The following is a 24,624-nucleotide window of genomic DNA, read 5'->3' as shown; positions in this document are numbered from 1 at the left end:
TGTTCGTTCTTCTGGCAAGCCTTGCCTGGAAGCAATTATTCCCAAGAACACATTTCACTGAGTTCTGAACAGCAAGATTTATTCAGAATGAAATTACAGGAACAGCAGAAGAATTCCATGCAAGTTACTCTACTTTCAAAAGAGAAACATACACACTCAGATTAAGAAAGAAAGATTGTGCTATTTTTCTTTACACCGTTTCTGGGTAGATGGGATAAGGTTTGTGCTTTTTAATGGAGGTGAGGTAGATTGCACCTGCTCTCTGTGTGAAGTGACTACTAGACTTTTACTGATGTGATAACCAGCTCTCATACTTTAACAATTCTGGCCGGTCACATGACGATGCTTCCAATTTACTTTGTCAACCTTATTACAATTGAAACAACTGAAGATTGGCAACTGTGCTCAGTTCCTATCACATATTATACACAATTTTTCCATCTCCCTGTTAGCTAACATGCTGCAGTAACTTATACTTGCTGGTTGTCCTGAGAATGGGCTGTCTACTACTCATACCATATTTATTGGGACCATAATCTTATTCCTTCCTGGAGCCCAAATTCCTATGAAATATTTACAATTGTTATCAAATACAGAGTTACCTTTCTTAAGATATTAAGAAGACTTTACAGTAAAGGAAAGCTTTATCCTTCTGGATCTGTACAGTGATAGGAAGGAACTGGATGAAGGATGGACTGAAATGGATTGTCAGTTTGGATGGAAAGCTCACTTAAAAGGGATATTCTTCTTAATTAAAAAGCCAATAGTATGGTCAAAATCATAATGAATTAGCTTATGGTAAATGTGGGAAAATCTCAGGAAATGCTATATGTCTTTGATAGTATAAAGAGTCACTACCAAGGCAACACTAAGTATATTTTAACTAGCTATATAAAAAACCTCCAGGGGAAATGATAGCTCTAATATATCTAATACAGTTAATATAGATAAGCAGTTAATATAGATAAGCAAAAGGCATATTTCTCCAGCTTAGCATAGAGAACGTTGTCATGAAGGCATTAAAAAACCCACTCAAACTTGATTATGGAGAGAATGAGCCTCTAAGTAAATCCGCAAACCATCTAAATATGCTATCAACAACTCGTCCAGAAAATCATAGCAAGCATGATTAATATATCTTTCAAAGACTGACAGATTGTTTACCAATCCTAAAGGCATTACTGCATATTCAAACTTTCACAGAAGGACATTTTTGTATAAACCAGACTGTAAGCTTTTCTGAAATACCCCATAGTTAAAATTAATACTTTCTAAGAATTCAGAAATTTGGAAAAAGAGATAATAACCCCCATGGATTATCTGAAGGAACTATTATTACTTCTTGTCAAGAAAAAGTAAGTGCAAAACCAAGGAAATGATATCTCTAATTGTGCCTTGGGAACTATGCTTTTACAATACTTCTCATGACTTGTGCAAGTCAGAGTAGAAGTCAAGAATTACATCTCATACCATATCTGTCACCAAGCCTCTGATTGACAAACCTACAAATCTCCCATAGTTCCTCCCCGTTCCACCAAGGCTATAGAATATGGTTTCCTGAGGGCTGTTTAAGTGACCTGCTTTGTGAAGATTTCAACACTATTTTAGTGTTAGTTCTTTTTTTTCTAAAAAAATCCTTCTTTGTTCCTTACTGTGATTTCCTCCCTACATCAAGAGAACTCATTTCTTCAGGCAATGAATTAAAATCACCCAGGAGCTTCAGGCATCTCCACATCTCCTAGGGCCGTGACTGTGAACCTATAGCACGCATGCCACAGGTGGCACACGGAGCCATTTGTTAGGGCATGCGAGGCAGTGCCCTGTCAGCTCCAGCATGCATGCATGCGCTGGCCACTGACTTCAGCCTTCTTTTGAGACCATTTTTTGCCTTCCAGAGGCTTCCTTGAACTCTCTAGAGGGCGAAAACCCGACCCTACTGGCAAACCATCAAGAACAGACTTCCAATTTGCTCGTAGGGCCGTTTTCCACCCTCCGGAGCCTTTAGGAGGTTTTCCTGAAGGCTCCGGGGGTGCGAAAAATGGCCCTACGAGCAAACCGGAAGTGACAAAGTCATAAAGAAATATAGCAATAGCACTTAGATTTATATACTGCTTCACAGCCCTCTCTTAAGCCATTTTACAGAGTCAGCATATTGCCCTCAACAATCTGGGTCCTCATTTTACCGACCTTGGAAGGATGGAAGCCTGCATCAACCTTCAGCCGCTGAGATTCAAAATGCTAAATTGCAGGCAGCCAGCAGGCAACAGAAGTAGCCTGCAATACTATATTCTAACCACTACGTCACCACAGCTCTTTCAGGTAGCTGTAGACAGTCACTTAAAAGATGGGAAAAATAGAAGAAAGAAATATTGAAATTAAACTGGATATAAAGTAAGAATTGGACCTTCATGTTGACATGCTAACTATGTTAGCATCTTACACCTAGAATGCAACACAGAATCTTTATCAGCCACGCAGAGTCTGTGAGCTTTAAGTCCAGTCCAAGCCAAGACCCAATCAAGCTATGCAAAGTTAAGTATCTGGGAAATTCTGCCAAGATTGCCATAAATGTATTTGCTCTCCTACATCTTCACTAGAGATGCAATGGAAAATTTAAGGCAACAATTGAGAAAAGAACATGCACGGGCACATATATGTCAACTCTTGATAGTTTGGGGGCCATTTTGCCTGTGTTGCAGTTCGTATCATTTAATTTTTATTTACTTAAATGTTTAATTTCTCTATTAAAGTATTTGGAATACATTGATCACAAACATTTTCTGTTAACCATTCTCATAAGATTTTATTTTATTTTTTATTTGTTTTGGCCTTTGGGGCAAATATAAAAAGCCTTACTGGGCACCCTAAAAATTGTCTCCTCGGTGTTACTCCCAAACTGTAGAACATATATGTTTTTAGAAAAGTTGTCAAGAAGTAGCTTGTTTTGGTTTGAATGATGCTTGTGACTAAAACAGATTGCAGCACAGGACTACCTTGCTGGGCTCAGAAGCTAAGCTGGGTCAGGATCAGTGGTGGGTTCTGGATCCCGTTGCAACCAGTATGGTTGCAACGGGGCCCTGCGTCCTCCACATGAACGTGCGCAGTGCATGCACGTAGCGCGCACATGCGTCCTACCCTTCAGCAATGCCAGTGTGAGCCTCCGTGAAGCTCCAGCTGCTTGGCAGAGCGTCCCACAGGCGCTGTACATGCCATGCATGGAAGCGCTGAAGAGTTTAAAGACCGGTAAGGACGATGGGCGTGCGGGTGGGCCCTCCGGAGCACCGTACTGGAATGGTACTCGGTGCTCCGGGCAGGCACCGGTACACCCGTACTGGGGCATACTGCCTGCAACCCACTACTGGTCAGGATGGAAGACCAGAGTGGCAAACTACTTGTGTATTGCTGCCAAGGAAGCTATCCAGCAAGTTGCTAAGTCGGGTCCTACATGAAAGAAATGTTTCCCTGGTAGTGCTATTATTAACAGAAGTCCAAGCCTTGGTGTTTTTCTTGTTACCATTTTACTTTTGGATCCCTGCATACCATACCACCTAAGTGGTTTTTCAGGAAGGGGATGGAAAATATTTTGAATAAATAACCGGAACCCGCATAGCCTTTCACCGAAGCTTTGCTTTCTGTATTCTAGAGCAATTAAAAGGGTGCATTGTTTAGGGAAGCCATTTGCAGTGCAAAACAAAGATGCATTATGCTTGAGCTTCTGTGGCTTATTTGGTTAAATGTGTAATCTTAGCATTATGTTACTAGCTCAAATAGCAAGCACTAATCATTATTGAAAAAGTTATGTTGAAATGTAGTTTTAAAATCTCACCAGTAAAGAAATAGGGAGGGAGGGAATGGTGTTTGCATAATCCTGAAAGATACATAAATGGCCATGACAGTTTATTCTGTCAGCTGTTCTGAATTAATCTTATAATTGGCTAGTGTAACATAAAAAAACAAAACGTTCTGAAAAAAGATAGTTTTATATAAACTTAGAATGTTCAGCTAGTTTCCTCTTGCTACCATCCTTTCTGAAATGTGCACCTGTCTACATATACATAAAATGGAAAATATTTGTGGTTTCTGGCTTCTTTTTAATGGAAAAAAGTGATAATTACAATATGAACTTTTAAAAAAATTGTAGTAGAATGTTTAGTCTGCATAGACTGTTCTTGTCAAGTTAGTTGCGGTTAGCATGTAGTGGTGAAGGCATTTGTTTCAAACTTCAGGCAAACTATAGTGTCACATGATTTAGATGATGTTGCTGGAGTAAAGGCTGTTCCCAGAGTTAAAAGTGTCAAGTTTAAGTTTGGTCTCCTGGTTACAGAGAAAGAGGGGGGTTATTTTTTCCAATGTATTTGAATACAGTCACAGATTTCCTCCACACAGTCTTTTCCTATATAATCAGATATAAATTGACATAAATGATTGTGTGGGCTGTTTAATTGTTAATTATTTTTCATCAAGTCATATGTTTTAACTGATCACTAATTCTTCCTTGTTGATCTAGTATAAAATAATGAATTTAATAAATGAAGGTAATGAATGGTGAATGTGAGTGAGCACATTGTCAATTTAGGGGGGAAAACATGTGGAGTTTGGTTGATGAATGTGATGAGATTGATATAGTCTGGAAGGCCTTGCATACGGCCAGTAGCTGCCTTGCAGAGGGCCAGGCCGGGCGTTGCCTCATCAGTAGTATTGCAGTAGCAGGAGGAAGAAGACGCAAATGTCAGCTGGAGGCAGTAGAGTTCAGGATGGTTAGAAGGGCAGAGATGAGGAGAGACAAATGGCAGGGTGGAATTGAAGCAGAGGCAAATGTGGTAGGGAGGGAGAAGCATGAGGTCCTCATCTAACCTTCAAGTTTCAAGTTTATTAGAATTTGTATGCTGCCCACTCCCATAGGGACTCTTTGCGGCTCACAACAGACAAGAAACATTTAAAATTTTAAAAATAGAAATAAAAAATAAAAATACAGTATTAAAATTCACATCACCCATTGGCATAGTGCTGGCCTAACAACTTCTACCAGGACTAACAAAACTGCTGTCTCTTAAGCAATGAAGTTATATGAAGTTTTGCCTAATGAATGTATCACTTAGCAATGTAAATTCTAGTTCCAATTAAGGTCATTAAATGAGGACAACTATCCAGGATGGTCCTACTGGTGGTCTTCCCCTCCCACATCACGAAGTTGCAACTGAATTTTCTACTGCTCGTCAACCTTCTCTTCTGGGGAAGGTATAGAAAAGACGGTGGGGCTCCAGTGGCTCCTGGAGAAAGCAAATTACAATATGTGAATCTTTAAACTGGGTTGCAAATCTGCATGCAGGATGGAGATAACAAATTGTGTGTGCATGCATGTATGCACATTCCATAGTACAGTGATTCATTCTCTTATGATCAGTTCCTGTGGTGTTAATAAGGTGGAAAGATAAAAGAGAGAGAGAGAGAAAGTGGATGGAGAAATTTACAGTACATGCAAATGCAGGTACAAAGGAAATGCTTAGCATATGGTCTGTTATGAGGATCTAAATTTTGTGGAAACATGAGAAAAAGCTCAGTTGCTGTCAGGCTTCATACCAGAGAAAGAAATGAACCATTCTTAGATAAGTTCATAAAAATTATTTAAGAACCTAAGTAATGTTTACGGAAGAAAGTTAGAACCACTACCAAGAAATTTACCAATTACCTTGAATCAAGAACTTCAATTCAATACCTCATTTTTTTTCTTCCCACGCAATCTAATAGATGGTTTGTTTTTGAGCAGGTTGGATTGTTATCTACTCTCCTTTTTTTTTACAAGAGCTCGATCTGTGCTGATCTTATTTTTCAATAACTCTGAGATTTAACTATCACAGCCTTACCCTAGTCACCCTACTACTACTACCCTATTACTAAAGTCTACAAGTATCAAAAGTGTCCCCCACCCCAGATGTTTGAGGAAATGGGAGCCAAAATTATACTTCCAGTTTTTGAGAACCACAGAAACTATGAAGATATCTCCTGAAGCGTCATGACTGTAATATGAAGAGTGGTTGAGGATAGGAATGGAAGCTAGAGGCTTCCATTCTTCATCCTATAGATCAGTGGTTCCCAAACTTTTTCACTCCACCGCCCCCTTGGTGCTACAAACTGATCCTCAATGCCCCCCACCCAGTGGTGGAATTCAATTTTTTTTACTACCAGTTGTATGGGCGTGGCTTGGTGGGCATGGCTTGGCGGTTTGCACGATGGAAGGAAGATAGTAACAGTAAAATTCAGTAAAACGCATTGACATATATATCACTAATGCAGTTTCCTATCTCTTCCATTGACATAATTAACACCTTTTCATAAGTAAAGTTCAGTTGTCTCTCTCACACCTCTCTTCCTCCCTCTTTTCCCCTTCTCACTCCCTCTTTCTTCTTTCCTTTCTTCCTTTCCTTCTCTTCCTCCCCCTTCTCCCCTTTCTCTCCCTATTTCCTTCCCACTCGCCTTTCTTACTCTCCTCTCTCTCCATTTTTCTCCCTCTCACTTTCTTTCTCCCTCCTCTGCTCTCTCACTTCTTTCCTCTTTCCCTCTTCAAATCCCCTTTGAACCAGCAGCCAAATTGATCTGCTTTAAATGATGTTCTCAGCCAGGTGAAAAGAAGCAAAGTTCCCAAGAGCTGTTTTATGCTGGCCCAAGACTAAGGCAGGATTCATTTGTCCTGGCAAATTTGGTCAGGGAATAGTACTTAATGGTGTATGGCAAACATTCACCCATACCTTCATTGAATGGAGTTGGACTCATGCCTTACTATGTCTAGGAATAGATGGTCTCTGTCAAATCAATTTGTTAGATAAGTGCCCTTGCCCAATTAATATTTGAGATTTGCATGCTTAGTATTGGATTGAACCACACAGAGCAATTCCAAATGCAATCACTTGGTTGCAGTGAGTGTGCACACACAGCCATTGAAACTCGGAAATGTTAATATTTGCATTGCAAGTCCTTGTAGTAGAGATTCCTTGAATTTTGTTCTAAAGGCTTGTTATCAAGTAAGAGTATTGTCATTTCTGTAGGAAAACCATGATGTACTAAAATCCTTCTTTGTGTAACAAATTAAGAGTCTAGATCACAGATTATTTGCAATTTGGGAGTCCTCCTGGACCCACAGCTGACTTTAGAACACCATCTGTCGGCTGTGACCAGGGGGACCTTTGCCCAGGTCCGCCTGGTGCACTAATTGCGACCCTACCTGGATCGGGAGGCCCTTCAGACAGTCACTCACACCCTTGTGACCTCAAGACTGGATTATTGTAATGCGCTCTACATGGGGCTGCCCTTGAAGAGTGTTCGAAGACTCCAATTAGTCTAGAATGCAGCTGCGCGAGCGATTGTGGGTGCACCAAGGTACACCCACGTTACACCTATCCTCCGCGAGCTGCACTGGCTACCTATTAGTCTCCGAATCCGCTTCAAGGTGCTGGTCGCTACCTATAAAGCCCTACATGGCATCGGACCTGGGTACCTGAGAGACCGCCTCCTGCCGATTACCTCTCTCAGACCAATTAGATCGCACAGGTTAGGTCTCCTCCGGATTCCATCTGCCAGCCAATGTCGGCTGGCGACTCCGCGGGGGAGAGCCTTCTCTGTTGCAGCTCCAGCCCTCTGGAACGAGCTCCCTGTTGAGATCCGGACCCTTACTACCCTCCCGGCCTTCCGTAAAGCCACCAAGTCCTGGCTGTTCCAGCAGGCTGGGGGGAGGGGGGGGGGCTGAGAAGCATGTACCTCCACGGAAATTGTGAATGTTGGTTTTGTTTTTAATATGTTGTCTTTGTCTCGTTTTCCCCTCTTTCCCTTGTCTTTTGTGAGCCGCCCGGAGTCCTCCGGGAGTGGGCGGCATACAAGACAAATAAATAAATAAATAAATAAATAAATAAATAAATAAATAAATAAATAAATTATTCTACTTATAAATAAAGATTTTTTTTATACTAAATAATTGGGTTCATTTTTGGTACCATGTTTTCCCGAAAATAAGACCCATTCTTATTTTCTTTTGGGCACCAAAAAAAAAAAATCAGGTCTTATTTTCGGGGGATGTCTTAGCATTTACTGTAGGACCACTGCAGCCAGGCCCGACACCTATCACGCTGCTGCCTGACTTCTGCGGCTGCTCATGTCCAGACGCTGTGGCTTGTTGCGACAGTGCAGAAAAATGCAATCAGAAAAAAATAATGAAAATGTTTCCTTTGATCATGTTTAAAGCAGCTCTCTGGTTCCCAGCTAGACATATATTTCAGGGTAATATGCAGGAGTCCAAAAGATCTTATTTGAGGGGCACCTTCAGTTCTTTATATTGAATCATATCTTTCTGTGGAGTATTTTGTACGCATTACCCGGCATTTATCTGCAGTCCTGAATTTAACAGTTTCACAATTTGAAAAGTATTGCAGGTTTCAAAGTGTTTGTTTCACTAAGATTGACAATTCTCTCTCTCTCTCTTTTAATAGAACAAGGCTTAGATCACATAGCAGAAAACATCCTCTCCTACCTAGATGCCAGATCCCTTTGCGCAGCTGAATTGGTTTGTAAGGAATGGCAGCGGGTTATTTCAGAAGGAATGCTTTGGAAGAAGCTTATTGAGAGAATGGTACGAACTGATCCACTCTGGAAGGGGCTCTCAGAAAGGAGGTGCTGGTATGTATTTGTGCAAAAGGAATAAACATTCATCCTCTTTTGGAATGGAAATACCTTCCTTAGTGTACTGAGCACATCTGGTCTGATTGGGCAGTATTGGTGGTAAATGTAGAACAAAATGCAGTGCATTTCTTAGTTAAGAGTTATTTACCCCAGTTCTTTCTCTATCTTTTTGCCTCTTGAATTGGCTCTGATCGTCCTTTTGAGTTTGTATTTCATTGAGATCAGCTAATAAAGTCAATTCAGGGAAGCCTTTGTATTTTGTAGGCAACAAAGCTATTGGTGTTTAATTACAGAAAGAACATCCATAGCCTTCCACACTATTCTGTGTGATAAAGACATGAAAACTAGTGTCTAAGCCTCAGGAAGATGAGAATACATCTCTGGTTACATTCAGCTACCCAAGCCAATTTCTCTCTAGGGCAGTAATAGGTTTTTTTTTGGTTTTTTTTACAAATGTGGGAATAGAATCAAAAGTAGAATTTTTAACTTTATGAGTGGGTTTAACAAAAAGAATAGTATGGATCATTGAATTCTCACTTTGGCTCTTTCAATGTTGCTTTTTAGAATGGAGTTCTAAGGTGTGAATGTTATAATTGGTGGTAGGTTCATTGGAGGGCAGTCAGTGTATAATTTTTCATGCAGCGTAACAGAATTAGTTAAGTTAGTGTTATTCAGAATTTGGAGGTGCTTTACAGCATCAGGATATTGCTGATATCCATAGAATCATTTCAAACATGTTTATTTCTGTATGAAAAATTTATACCTCTCTTTCTTCTTACTGTTTTACAGGGATCAGTACCTGTTTAAAAACAGGCCCACAGATGGCCCTCCTAATTCATTTTATAGGTCACTGTATCCAAAGATAATACAAGATATAGAGGTATGTTTTTTCAGATATTACTTTGTTTAAAATGTACTTGATGTTGTAAAAGACAAGAGGAAAAAAATAGAAATCCACTGTTTCTGGAAGCTACAACTTACGTTAAAGGATTTTGAAAATTAAAATGTAGATTCACTGAAGGAAAAGTGAGGTATACAGATAATGAGACATTCTTCAGTTGTTGAAATTCATTTTTTTCCTCATTAATCTACACAAAGTGAAAACAGAACTTTAAAATGTCTGTCGATTTATTAAAAAGGGGGAAAAATGAAATACCACATTGGGATGAATTCCAACAACTGTAGAATCAGGATGCAGCATAACAAAATTGACCATTGAAGGATGTCTGAAAACTTTCTGAATGCACCGTAGGTATCTACTAGATCCTGCCTTGTTTGTTAGTTTGATATCTCCTCCCCTCCCTCCCCCCAATATTGTCATAAACATTTTGGGAAGATAACAACAGATAAGTATAAACCATCGAACTAAAGTAATAGGAAAATAATCCACGTATTAAGATCCCAGAGACCTGGATGCATCCTTCTGGGCCATTTCTAAAGTTCCCTGCAGTAAAGCAGAACAGTTGTCCAACAGTCTCTAAACCTGCCATAAAAACAAGTCAAGCCTCCTGAAATATTTGTTCCAAATAGTTATACATTTGTCTAATAAATAATAAATATAATACCAGATAATGATATATCCAGCCTGCTCCAATCCTAGTTGTACATGGAACTTTAGAAGGACTTCCCAGGAATTCTGATAAAAAATCAGCATGTGACCCACTACATTGTTTGTTTGTTTGTGTTCGTAATTAGACTTGTATGCTGCCCATCTCACTTAGAGGTGATTGTTACCTGTTTTGGTGATCTTGGCAGCTAGACTGTCCTTTTTGTCTTGTTCACTTATTAGGAATAACTCCCAATTTCAAGCTGACTCAACTTCTCAATTCGTCAGGGACAGATTTCCATCCACACCTTAACTCCACCACCTTTAGAACTTGAAGGCTTCAGTTCTCTGATATCTCCAGGTCAAGTCAAAACAGGTCTTTTTAGGGTACCGTAGTTCCTCTCTTTCAAAATCAAAGCTTGATTGAATTAAAACATCATGCATTCTAACTTTTTTCCTAACTTGCTGTCAGGTCCAAGAAACCAAGAGCAGTTACTTCTGAGTAGCTGCTTTGTTGCCTATAGAAAGAAATCTTGCAAGACGAAAGCACTTACCTGCATAACTAGTAAGATATACCCTGCAAAGTGTTAGAAGGAGTCACAGTGAAACTGTCACAGTGAAAAAGATTTTAGAAATTCTCAAAAATATGAGATTTTTTCCCACAGTAGCAGTACCACATTGCTGTTTGTCTGAAATCACATATATCCAGAGAATGGAATGGTGCACCTGCTTAGACTTTATTCTTAGCTCTTTGGTTTAGGGAGGAATAACACATTCCTGTTGCTTTGATGTTCAATCCACACTTGAAAAGCAAACTCTCTCTAAACATTTTGATAGAATTGATTTGGATTAATGAATACCTCTTATGCTGCACCTCAAGAATTAGTGACCTTCCAAAATATCACTTCAGCTCTTGCTCACATGACAAATGTGATGAACTGTAAACAGAAATTTTATTGTTAAACATTAATTAATTGGGTCTTACAGCTTAATCCTGAAAGACCCATCTAATGTATGTGACATTAAAAGAAAGAGATTTAATCAGTTTAAATTTTGGGATGAGAGGAAGCAAATTAAATGAGGTTTCCCACATTCAGAGTTTTTTACTTCAGAATATAACATACACCGTATTTTTCAGAGTATAAGACGCACCAACTTTTTGAAGAGGCAATAAAAGTTTTTGCACACTGCAAGCCTCCCAAAAACGGCCCGTTTTTTGCAAAAAAGGCCCCGTTTTTTGTCCAAAAAAAGGAGATGGATAGCCTTTAGGAGGCTTATAGAGTGCTCCTGGAAACAGGGGGTGGGGGGGAATTGAGCAAAATAACAGCCCGGTTTTTGCCCTCATTTCTGCCCTCCCAAGCCCCCAGGAGCTCTCTGAAAGCCTCCATAAGGCTATGCACAGCCATTTTGGTGAAGGGGGTGGGGGTTTTGGGAGGCAAAAAATGCTGTACTCAGTGTATGAGACACACTCAGATTTTCAGCCTCTCTTTTGAGGGAAAAAGGTGTGTCTTATACTCCGAAAAATACGGCAATACTTCACACTGTGAAAGTTCTATTTAGTTCTATGTTCACATCTTATACACGAAGAAAGAAATGCACCAAGCTAGTAGGACAAATAGTCAAGTATGATAATAATTGAAATTCCAAAAACAACTAGCAAACTACCTATTTCTTAGCTCTGCCTTACTGTTTTATGTATACTTAATCTGCAGTTGCGAGCAATAATTATAAATGAGGAAAATAGTGAACATAGTGTTTAAAATGACAAATAATATTAAATTGCCACAGTAGTAAATGAGGTGTGTGTCACAGGGGGGAAAAACACTTTATATTTCAAAGCCAAGTCAGATTGTCATGTTCTGCTAACCATTTTAATCAGATGAGCCATGATCAGGCAAAAGCAAAATCTAGATAGCTTGGTTGTGCTTGGTTGTGCTGAGTTTCAGATGATCTGTTCAGAGGAGTAGAGCAAGACTCGTATGCCTCCCTTACTTTCTCCCTGGAGCAGCTTCCAGCTCAGCATAATCCACCAGCCATTGCTCCCAGTTTTTCCAGCACCTGCCTTCCCTCCCTTTAGCTGATGTCCCAGCACAACATGGTTGCTAATCACCTGCCCCGTCCCCCAATCCCCAGTATTTTGTTTCCTTTATCACCCTTAGTCACCTAGGGTCTTGGTTTTTCTCTGTAATCCCCAAAATAATTCTGCCTGACTCAAAACTGCTTCATTTTGTTCCATGAATGGAGTCAAACCACATTTGACATGGGTCATCCAAAATCATCTGTTCTGTGCAGAGAAGATTTTGTGTAGCTTTATTATTAATTGTGTCATCGAATATATCATTTGGTTCAGAAATGTGCTGAACCCTCTATACAGAAATGCCATAGCCAAGGTTTGTTGTTCCCTCTATTCTCTTTAAGTAAGTGCAAGAAATTTTAAACCTCTAAACTGAATAAAATAAATGTAGACTCAAAATGTTTTTATATAAAAAATTAAATTATAGAAAGTATATGCATATCGACATTAAAAACCTGGGCATAAGCATCTATGCCCTTATAGTTCCGTTTTTAAGACCTTTTCTAAAATTTGGAAGCAAAGGCACAGGCAGCTCTCTTCTGTGGTTTCTAAGGATGAAGTCTGTCACTAAGAATTGTGCCTCTCTCATAGAACAGGAACTGCAACTTGTGTGCTTGGAACAAGTGCACTAGAAGAGTAGGGCCTTTTAAAGATAAACAGTCCTGCAGGTGCCAAGCATTGTAAGGCTTCATAGAATGATGCCAGTACTTTGAATTGTACCAGAAAACCTATAGGTGCAAAGGTTATTTCTAAGTAGTGGGTCCCACATATTAATGTGTGGGCTGTTCTATGTTGTTCTAAAAGCAGCTTCAGAAGGAGCCACTTTAGAGGATTCTAACAAGAAGGAGGCAAGAATGAATCCGGAGTAGCTGGCAAAGGCTTGCTTAAAATACCATTGCGATGATGAAATTTTAGTGGTATCTGGTAGGATTGTGTATCACCCAAACGTTTTCTGCTCTCTTGCAGACAATAGAATCTAACTGGCGATGTGGAAGGCACAACTTGCAAAGAATTCAATGCCGCTCTGAGAATAGTAAAGGTGTTTACTGTCTACAATATGACGATGAGAAGATTATAAGCGGCCTAAGGGATAACTCCATTAAGGTAAAGGGATTTCTTGATGTTAGCAGGAATGAGAGATGTAGATATTTTTTCATCATTTTATCTAGTCTGCTATCCTATTGCAGAATCTACCATATCCCTCCAAAGATATATGAAGCAGAGGACTAATTGAAATTAAAAAATGAAATATTAAGCATCCACCACCACCCCAACTGCGAAGGGGTTTAAATTAGTGGAGACATGGCAATAGAGAGAGATGTGTTATTTCTATTTAAACATCTTTTTATAAGCCTATAACATTACATTATAATTATTCATTACATTACATTACATTATAATTATAGGATAATTATTCAGTTCAATGCCAGACTGTGGCACAGAGGCATCTACCGTATTTCTCAGAGTATAAGACTCTCCGAAGTATAAGATGCACCTAGCTTTTGGGGAGGAAAACAAGGGAAAACAAATCAGCCTCTCAGCAATTTTCCTCCTTGCAGCAAACAGTACAGGCAATATACACGGTTTGTGGTGTTACATTTCAGACTATACTTCTACAGATGCTGTTAAAATTGATGTGGCTTTCTGGAAGTATACGTTATTCTCTGCTATTTAAAAGAAGATACAATAACTCTGGGCATCTTCAGATCAAGCATTTATTTTAAAAAGCTTCTTCATTTTGTTAAATTGTCTAGAACAATAATAAAGCAGTCTTCAAAAAATAAGTTATTAATTTGAACATTCTATAGACCTTTATAGTTATTGACTTAACCTCCTTGCAGCAAACAGCCTGTTTCAGTTTTGCCTGATTAGAAGGTATGGGGGGGGGGGGGAAATCTACCTCTGCCTCCTTGCAGCAAACAGCGTGTTTCACTTTCAATTTCAGTTTCAGCATGGGCCTCCCGATGATCAGCTGTTTCAGGCTGCAGGGATTGCCATAGCCTATTACCGCCTCCGCAAGCCCCATTTTCCTGTTTGCTGCAAGGAGGTAAATTGCTGGGAGGCAGAGGTCAAAGGGTAGGATATGTGGGTGGGCGGGGCTATATTTGGTGTATAAGACGCACCCAAATTTTCACCTTTTAGTGGGGGAAGGTGCATCTTATACTCCAAAAAATATGGCAATTATATATTTTTTAATCTTTGTTCAGATTTTGGTTTGTTTTTTTTAATGCCATTCCAAAATTGCAAGAGTACAGGGAGGTGGGGACAGAAAAGTCTGTGCCCTACCCTGGAAGAATAACTACAATCTTTCTCACACCAACTCAGCATTTAAATAATTCCTTTATTTATTTATTTTGTTATATGGTAGATATGGGATAAAACCGGATTGGAATGTTTGAAAGTATTAACAGGACATACTGGCTCCGTTCTTTGTCTACAGTATGATGAAAGAGTAATTGTAACTGGATCGTCTGACTCTACTGTCAGGTGAGCATTTTATAGACAAAAATATGGCAGAAAGTGGAATGGAGTAAAGAAAATGTAGGACTGCCTTTCCATACTTAAGAAACACTTTTAATATTTTATTTCAATTAATTTGGTTTCATTCATTACTGTTGTAGGCACAAATGGATCTATCCTGCCCTATGTAAAACTGACTTGTGCCAGAGTCAATCATCAAAACGAAATTATACAAAGAATGCCTTTTCTGTTAAAACTGTTTCATTGACTATCTGGGCGTGAAAAGGAAAATAATGTGTTTTTTTTAATTGAAAAGTTTTAGTAAATTTTACAAATATTTCCCCTTCCCTCCCTCCACCAAAGGGAAATAATGTTGATGTACAAGAAGTTTGTTCCCAATCCCAGTAGCATCTGATTTCATAGATAAATTTTGTATAATTGTGTACATCAGAGTCCCCAACCCCTGAGCCTGGATCGGCACTGGTCTGTGGTGTGCCAGAAACCAGGCCACCCAAATGAGCAAAGCCGCATCTGAATGCAGGCAGCGCACGAAGCCATACCCCCCTCCACTCCACAGAAAAACTTCTCTCCATGGAACCGGTCCCTGATATCCAAAAGGTTGGGGGCTGTGGGTGTACATCATTCAGTATTTAATCAGTAGTCATGGCACTCTGAAAATTGGTACAGCGTAAAAAACAAAAACTCCCCGCTAACTTTCAGCTTCATAGCACTTGACCCAAGTTTTCTTTCCTCAGAGTCTGGGATGTGAACACAGGCGAAGTCTTGAACACTTTAATTCATCATAACGAAGCGGTGCTTCACTTGCGGTTTAGTAATGGTTTAATGGTGACCTGTTCAAAGGACCGCTCTATTGCTGTTTGGGACATGGCTTCAGCAACTGACATCACTTTGCGCCGAGTATTAGTTGGCCATCGGGCTGCTGTTAATGTTGTGGACTTTGATGATAAATATATTGTATCTGCTTCTGGAGATAGGACCATTAAAGTAAGTTGGCAATATGTTTCTAAAGCAGTGATTAATGTGTTTAGCACACGTCTAACTTCTGAAATCTCAGTAAATTAATTTCTATAGCTATTTGTTCAATTGCATTTGCTTTTAAAATATTACCTAGATTTTTAAATTCATTTTTATGGCTTGAGACTTTTATCATATGTTTTCATAATGTCTTTGGAGGATACTTTGATTGGTACATAATATTTCCAACATATTAAATAAGATACATTTGTATTGGTTAATTTGTTTGAGGAGCCTGGTGGCTCATTGGTTAGGACGCTGGGCTGACAATTGGCAGGCTCATGTTCATGACTACGGGATGGAGTGAGCTCCCATCACATCTCCAGCTCCTGCCAACCCAGCAGTTCGAAAAGGGGTTACTGAGAGTAGATATATGGGCACCACTTTGGTGGGCAACTTAATGGGGACATGAAAGGAGCCCTTAATTGGATGTCTCCTGGGCAATGGTGATGTCACTTTTCAATCCAGAAATACTTCAGTGCTACTAACACAAATGTCATTGTCGTCATCATAGTTAATTTGTGATTATAATTTTTTAAAAAAAATAATATTCTGTTTTAGTCACTGTTCAGTCGGCTAAAGACCACTGGCAAATGAATCTTTCCAAACTATGGGTGGTATAATGGTGTGCAGTCAAGATTCATTGCTTGTCTTCTCCAAATAGCAATATAGCAATAGCAGTAGACTTATATACCGCTTCATAGGCCTTTCAGGCCTCTCTAAGCGGTTTACAGAGAGTCAGCATATTGCCCCCAACAATCTGGGTCCTCATTTTACCCACCTCGGAAGGATGGAAGGCTGAGTCAACCCTGAGCCGGTGAGATTTGAACCGCTGAACTGCTGATCTAGCAGTAGCCTGCAGTGCTGCATTTAACCACTGCGCCACCTTGGCTCTAGATAGTCTCTAGATAGTCTCTAGAAAGCTTGAAGATGGCGAGATGTCAGTGGGGTTAATTTTCGAAAGAGAATAAATGCTTTACAATGTTACACAAATATACTTCTGCTTGCACAGATTCCTAGATCTTCCTCCATCACAAAAAGTGCTTTGAAAGTCTTCCAAACCAACAAAATATTGGTTATGGTGGTGGAGAGAATGTGTGTCACGGAGTTGGTGATGAAGGACATTAAGGTTCTGTCTCACCAGTAAGACAACATCTATGGGTGCAATAAATAATTAGGTCCAACCCAGAGTTGTCATATCAATGGATTTTAATGCTGATTGATATTTGGGAAGGGTATTCAGCAGATTGCGGGCATATGTTGTGGGGAAGAATGGGGTGGAGGGAACCTGCTATTTAAAAATACTCTTCCTCATGTAATGCAGGATATTGTCCAATGCTGTTGTGCAATTGACACTGTTTCATGTTAATATAACAAAAATGCACTTGTGAGTGATATATACTAAGGAAAGTTTTCAGCACTGAGAATTAAGATTCACAGAATGAAAATTTCATCAGGATTCATGTTAAGCTCTCCAAAATTTTTGACCCGTGGCTTTTCATCCTTAAGTGACAGAAAATCCAAATTGCCTCACTCTTTATTTTCCTCACAGGTCTGGAGTACAAGCACGTGTGAATTTGTCCGCACTCTTAATGGGCACAAAAGGGGTATTGCCTGCCTCCAGTATAGGGATCGACTTGTTGTGAGTGGATCATCAGACAATACCATTAGGTAGGTAGTAAATTTCTTTTATTTGGACAATGTAAGTGGGACATGTTCTGATGCATAAGAGCAGCTTTAGTTTTGTACATGCTAAATATCTGAGAATTGGAGGGGAAAGACATGTGGAAAGTAGGAAAAAGTAAAAAGAAAATAGCAATATTTTTAGAGAAGTGTAGTTCATTCTTTGTTGATAGGATCTCTGACAATAGGACAGAGAAATTCCCCCTGTCCCATGATGCTCCAACATATCCCTCACGGCTCAGATGTCTGGAGACAAATCAGGATCAGATTTGTGGGTCTGCACAGTGGGAGTGGGAGGAGATTTTGAAGAGCAGATTTATCTTTGTGTGATATTGGATTTCAGTCATTTTATAGAGTTGTGCCAATACTGAATTCAGATTAATCTATATACAATAAATGCAACTTCTTATGTTACATTTCAATGGTTCCCAAATTTTCCAATTCTTCTAAGTAGAAAATAAATGAAGAAAAGTCTTGAGAGAAATGGAAAAGACCATTCTCCAGGTTTTGAGGGGAAGGGGTGGAGTTAACCATCATTCCTTCATATTTCTAAGCCCAGTTCCTCCAGATGCTCTTTACTCACTTCCAGGATAATTCCCACATGCTTCCCTAGATGTCCTCCCTTATGCTATTTATAGGTCCTTGGCTGTCTTATTCAAAACTCTCAGATGATCTTATTGCAGAGAAGGGAATCTTGGTGGAAAGGATGTGCAATAACAGTGCACTTGAAACAAGCCAATATGATGATACCAAAGCAACTTAGTTGATTAAATACTAAAACATAGAAGTAAAAAGTGTAGCTTTTCAGAATAAGTTAATGCCTACCAAATTATCTGTTGATTCAGATATTATGCTATGTTTAAATATGTTCAGGGAAAAGCTGAGATGGGATTGGATTGAATTGAATTGAATTTGTCCACTGCATGGATCTCCCCCCACACCCAGACTTTTAGTATAAGTGGGGCTTTGTGAATTACATTAGCTGTTTGCTGGTAGCTTGTTCATCTTGATTAAGTGGCAGTTAGCCTTATAGCTGTAGCGAGTGAACTCTTCTCTACAGGACATAAGTAAACACTTCATATATGTCCACTCTATTTTTTAAAACAAACTGTATTTGGTTTTTTCCCCCCCTCCAGACTTTGGGATATTGAATGTGGAGCGTGTTTAAGAGTACTAGAAGGACATGAGGAGTTGGTTAGATGTATACGATTTGATAACAAAAGGATTGTAAGTGGAGCCTATGATGGGTATGTGTTTCAAAGCTTTTTTCCTAGGCTGTTGTTTTGTTTTGTGTTTGTGACTGTATCGATGTGTAAGAAAGTCACCTTATAAAATTTTCTTTTCATTTTGTAGCAAAATCAAAGTTTGGGATCTGCAAGCTGCTCTTGATCCTCGAGCTCCAGCAAGTACGCTGTGCTTACGTACATTGGTGGTACGTAGATTTTGATAAAACCCTTCATTTACAGTTATATAACAATAGTGTGTATTTATGTACTGGATGTTTTGTTATAAAAGTACTAGATATAAGTGGAAATTCTGAGCCTTTTATTTTGAAAACCACTGTGGTAAGAGCCTGAGAGTTGTGCACTGGAAGGGGGAGAGTGTTTGGAGGGGGGGAGGTAGGGTATCCAAATATCCATGCCTATGAACTTAATGTCCTAAGATGTTATTGTTATGGAACTACTTCAGGCATTATGTCTTCCAAATCGTATCGTTTTCTTAAGGAAATGTACTTTTATGTCATCTGTTCTTTACGCTTTTTCTGTGAAGTAAACTATTACATTGCAGCAAATATGATTGCTCCCCCCCCTCAAAAAAAAAACAAAAAACCTGAGCTATTCCCAAAAGTGAGTATCTGCCCTATTAACTATAAACCACTGCATGTTTCAGGAACATTCTGGACGTGTGTTTAGACTCCAATTTGATGAATTTCAAATTATTAGTAGTTCCCACGATGACACCATTTTGATTTGGGATTTTTTAAATGTGCCTCCCAATGCACAAAATGAGACCCGCTCACCATCCAGAACGTACACCTACATCTCCAGATAACACTCTGCAGTTGACGGTTCTCCAAGGTAAGCATTTATCTTGCTCTTTCTTTTGCTGCAATTTCCATTTTTGATTATGGCCCTTGCGCTCCCAAAGAATGGTCATTGATACTTGTGAATTCACTTCTCAAAAAAGAAAAGAAAAAAATAGATATGAATTGTTCTATTGTAAAAGCAATAATTGGCAAATTGTGTGTGTGTGTGTGTGTGTGTGTGTATGTGTGTAGATAGATAGATGATAGATAGATAGATAGATAGATAGATAGATAGATAGATAGATAGATAGATAGATAGATAGATAGATAGATAGATATAGATTAGATATAGCTATACACACACACACACACACACACACACACACACACACACATTTTGAAATAGGATGTTCCAGATTTGTACCATGGTGTCTATCTCAATTTACCAGCATCAAAATATTTCTGAAGGAAGGCCTTCAAGGGATGCCATTTTACATGAACAAGTGAAGCAAATCAATACTATTCCTAGCAGATTAGATTAATGTAAATAATAATCGGGCATTGTAGAAGTGATGATCCAGTTCATCTTTTTACCTACCTAGACCCTAATTAATTTTGAAGGATTATAATGTTTTTGTAGTCCAAGCTCCATTTTCAATGGCAGAGGCATGGTCGCCAGTCCTTTGCTGTTTCCAGAGCGACCCCACGGGCCAGATCCAGTCCCTGGGCCTTGAGTTTGACACCCCATATCTAGAGGGCAAACATCCAGATGACTACTAGATGGCAGCAAAGTGTTGACGTTTTCCACCATCTAGTGATTTTTGCAGCCCAGATAGATCAGACCTAATGCTCAAATTATTTAATCACAATTAGAGTGTTCATAAAATCTTTGTTGTTGTTGTTATCATTATTGTTGTTGAAATGGCAAGAGTATTGACAGGATGCAAGAATTCAAACTCTTTTGATTGAAGAGCTGTTCAGAAGAGTGAATAAATTTCGATAGTCTTATTACTCTTCCTCTGTTTCAGCTACTTCACTCTTTGCTATTGCCTTAGTTGTCAGAAGGATGCACTGATACCATACCATTGCCACTAAGCCAGGCATTATAAACTTGTAAAATAACACATCATATAAAATAACAATGAAGTAGTTCTAATAGTACTAATGATCAAGGGACAGCTTTATACACAGTGCTAGTTTCTTGTGCTTCTGCGTGAGTGAAGAAGATATTTAAGGTGAAAACCTCTTAGCAGGCTAATAAAGAAACTAATTGTTTTGGCATGATGTGGGAAGGGCTGATTTTCCTACTCCATGCTCAGAGTAGAAATTGAACATCTTGGTAGAGAAAATAATTATTTGTATGGAACTCTTATGCCTCCCCAACACATCAATGTTGATCTTATTTTCCCAACTTTAAACAGTAACATTATTGCTACTTTGGAATGGTTCAGTAACCTTTTGGACAATAATTTACTTATTTCTGCACTTGTAATTTGCTTTAATTTAAAGATTGTAAATTGGGCTAGATTATCAAAACTAGATGTACAGTAAACAAATTTCAATCAAAATTTAAGGGAATCAAACAATCTTATTTGTTATAAGTGGACAGAATAGCAGAATAAGCCAAATTGAATTTAAAACAGTTGTCTTTAAATGGTGATATGTATCTCCAGTGGTTGCATCAAAGAGACCTCTAATGCCAGTGGTCCTTCTGACTTAGTTCAGTTAGAGAAGCTGATGACCTCTGTCCTCCATTGTTATTAGATCTCTAATTCCTAGTCTTCTATCTCCCAATAAAACATAATTGTTTTAACTTAATTTTAAACCAGTGATTTTCATATTTTTTTTGTAGGATTCCACAGTCTTTGAACTACTGGACATTTGGCTATCACACATCTGAAGACAATAGCCACAGCTAAAGTTGGAAGTGGTTTTAGGTGCTGTGTAGATGTAAAGCAGCACAATTCTTTATCTCAATGTAACTTTCCAGTCCTCCTCCACTCGGTGGTCTCTTAAGGAATTGACTAGGAATTCACTGAGTTCAGCCTCTCCCTCACCACAGTGCAAGATCCAAAGCTTCATGAGTAAATTGCCCATATACACTGAACTTACGGTTTGTTTTTCCAGGAGTAAATCAGATGTCAAGGATGGACTTGACCTAATTTATATTTGCTTTGCACTTTTTGTCTGACTCTGAAGAAGAAAAACATTCTCAGTGAAACGTGGGTGCCAAACGCATAACCCAGAATGTACAGAGCTTTGCTTTCAAAGTCGCCTCATCTCGCAGCTTTTACATTTCACGATTAATGCGGATCCTGCTGTGTTTGCTCAGAGTCTCAGTTGGACTGGTAGAAATACTTTGAAATGGTTCAGTAACCTTTTGGACAATAATTTACTTATTTCTGCACCTGTAATTTGCTTTAATTTAAAGATTGTAAATTGGGCTAGATTATCAAAACTAGATGTACAGCATTGTCTTTTCTTTAAATTGTACTCTGTACTACAACTGTCTTTCTCTTCCTCCTAATGTTTGGTATAGTCAGATCCTGTGTGCTTGCCTCATACTTTCCAATACTGTACCTGTATAAGCATGTAGATATAATGTACATAAAACATTGTAACCTCCAAGGGCTGGGAGTCGGGGCCTTCTGATGCTGTATACAGATGCCAAGGGAGGTGCTTTTAAGTACCCAGGCATTCTTACTACTGGCGCCATATGGAGTTGGGGTGTATTGGAAACATTTTTCTGTGAAAGGGAGATCGTTGGCATTCATTAGGATTTTCTTCTTCCTTTTTAACTGGGAGGACATATCTTAATGTAAACTTCTAAACATAAGAAGCATTTTTTATTTTTTAAAAAAAGTTAAAACTTTCTTTCACTATTCCACAATGCAATATTTGCAAATCATCTTGAAACCACTGTCTAAAGTTGAAGAGACATCAACCCTTTAAATATCTGTTTGAGTTGTCCGTGATTTCCAGGCCAGTATGCTGAATTGGAAGATGAATGGCTATTCCACTGAGACCTTAGAGGAGATGATTGGTGCACCCTACCATTTATTTGGAGTAACCTAGCAGCAAATGGCACCGTGGATTTTTTTTCTAAGTATGACTGGCCATGGCTATTGATTCAGTATCTCCCGATTACAAAAAACATAACTCATTCGAAATTATTGTCTCCATGTTTTTAAATTATTGCTCAGCAACATTGTTCAATAGCTTCTCTTAATGTTCTTTAGAAGATATTAATAAATAAAAATACTGGTTGGTCCAGGAGCAAATGTTGGCATGGATGTGGGTGATATCATGTGGTATTCTGTCTGCTTTCCTTTTGCTGCCACTGCTGATCCCCTCCCTCTCTTATTTCTCCCCCCTCCTTGTTTCTTTTTTTCTTTTTTTTCTTTTTTGGTTGAGGGGTCAAGGAATGTTAATAACCAATATAAATGACCAATGAATGAATTTTGCTTATTTAGTGGAACAGCTTATGGTTGGCTATTTCACTTGCACACCACCTAGTTTCTCTGTCGAATAAAAAATGAAAAGCACATGCCGGATTTGAGAAAGGTACAACTTGAGCTGCTTCTGGTTTCCAGCCTTCACCTCCCAGTCAACTCTGTTGAGCTCCTAAGTCCTTCTTCCCAACACAGAGGAGAAAAAAGATATATTACATGGATCTGATCCAATCTACAAAATGCTTGAGAGAGGACACTTTCCCATATCAGATGTCGAGATGGGCCACAGTTTTACAGAAAATGGTTTTGCCTTCCCCCGTCCCCGTCCCCCCCGCCCATCCCCATGTCACCTAATAGCTGCAACATGAAAGACTTGATACTGCAGCGCTGAAAACAAAAAGGTATTTACGGACAACCATCCATTTTTAATGCATGTGTAAGATGAAATTCATGTTTTTCCATGGGAAATGATGGTATTTGAAGATGCAGCCTAAACTACTTTTGATTGTGCTTGGTGTAACGTAGCCGTGGAATTTGTAACTGACACCCGAGGAGTTTGACTCCTAGGATGAATGATAGTATCGGCTGTACTCTGGACTTTGTTTTGCTAATCATTACTGAACAGCTGTATGTTACTGCTAGATTAATGTTTCAAAGCACTGGGATAGTCTTATTCTAACTTGTAATTATGTTTGCCAGTTACCTGTTTGGAAAGTTTGTGTATGAACAGCTTATCGGACAACTGTTGAAAAATGTACAGATATTGTTCATGATATAAGGCTTTGTACTGTGGAATGTGCTTAATAAAAAAACCCTCTAAATTTACATCTTTCTATACATGTAACCTATGCTATTCAACACATTTGTATAGGACTTAGATAAGAGGTTTCCAAACACAGTTATCAAAGTTACAAATGACGTATAGTTTGGGGAACAACAAATACGCATACGGGGAAAAAAACTGGACGTCTTGGTAATCCCCAAATTGAACACAGTGTAAATGAAGCCAAAAATAATAATAATCCTAAGCAATCCTAGACTTCATCAAGAAAAGGAAAAAAAACCCCTTCATTGGTTAGACCATATCTGGAATATAGGGTTTCAGTTCTGGGCACTGAAATTTAGGGAGGAGATTGAGAAACTGAAGCATGTCCAGGGAAAAACAATAATAAAGAGCTCACAAGGAAAAAACAGAGAGAAGCGATGGGGTGCATTAAGGATGTTTAGCCTGGAGAAGACGGAGGAATGGCAGCTATATTCAAGTACAATGGTACCTTGGTGCGCAACGGCTTTGAAACATTGAATTTGGTACTTGGCGCATTTTGATGTGAGATTTTTGTCCCGGTCCTCATCATTTGGTACTCATTGGGCCTCCCAGAACCAATTAACAATGTGTACTGAGGTGCTATTGTAGCGGAAGGGCTGATATGTAGAATTCTGAGCAGAATTGTTTCAGAATCAATTAAAAATAGTTTTGACTTAAGTTTTGGTAGGATAGCAACAAAAAATTCTAACAGCTGTTTAACAAAGGCTGGATTGCTTTTTGTCAGTTGATAGCGCTGGAGAGCGGGATGAACTGAGTGATATCTGATCCCTTCTGATGTTTACCTTCTATAGTTAATACGATTCTGCTAAATTTGCTCATCAAATTTTGTTAATGAAATTGATAAGAATTGAGAGG

General features: G+C 38.9%; 1 protein-coding gene across 5 annotated transcripts in view; it reads left to right on the top strand.

The window, feature by feature from the left end:
* The window catches only part of FBXW11 (F-box and WD repeat domain containing 11), a 78,697-nt gene extending 54,929 nt beyond the window's left edge, over positions 1 to 23,768 (top strand). For all 5 annotated transcript variants that reach the window (XM_014066512.2, XM_087716896.1, XM_014066511.2 and 2 more), the window contains 10 exons: positions 8,478 to 8,664; positions 9,457 to 9,547; positions 13,254 to 13,391; positions 14,656 to 14,774; positions 15,503 to 15,752; positions 17,335 to 17,453; positions 18,602 to 18,712; positions 18,819 to 18,897; positions 19,356 to 19,543; positions 21,344 to 23,768. In XM_014066512.2, the coding sequence (XP_013921987.1) occupies positions 8,478 to 8,664; positions 9,457 to 9,547; positions 13,254 to 13,391; positions 14,656 to 14,774; positions 15,503 to 15,752; positions 17,335 to 17,453; positions 18,602 to 18,712; positions 18,819 to 18,897; positions 19,356 to 19,517 (1,256 nt within the window). In that variant the 3' untranslated portion in view covers positions 19,518 to 19,543; positions 21,344 to 23,768. The remainder of the gene's footprint in view (positions 1 to 8,477; positions 8,665 to 9,456; positions 9,548 to 13,253; positions 13,392 to 14,655; positions 14,775 to 15,502; positions 15,753 to 17,334; positions 17,454 to 18,601; positions 18,713 to 18,818; positions 18,898 to 19,355; positions 19,544 to 21,343) is intronic.
* Positions 23,769 to 24,624: the final 856 nt, after the last annotated feature.

This window comes from Thamnophis sirtalis, unplaced genomic scaffold (assembly GCF_051295495.1).
Source record: "Thamnophis sirtalis isolate CommonGarterSnake01/CBP01778 unplaced genomic scaffold, rThaSir2_p1.2 scaffold_5, whole genome shotgun sequence".
Lineage (NCBI taxonomy): Eukaryota > Metazoa > Chordata > Lepidosauria > Squamata > Natricidae > Thamnophis > Thamnophis sirtalis.
The sequence above is the reverse complement of the archived record's forward strand: the minus strand, read 5'-3'. Positions and strand labels throughout refer to the sequence as shown.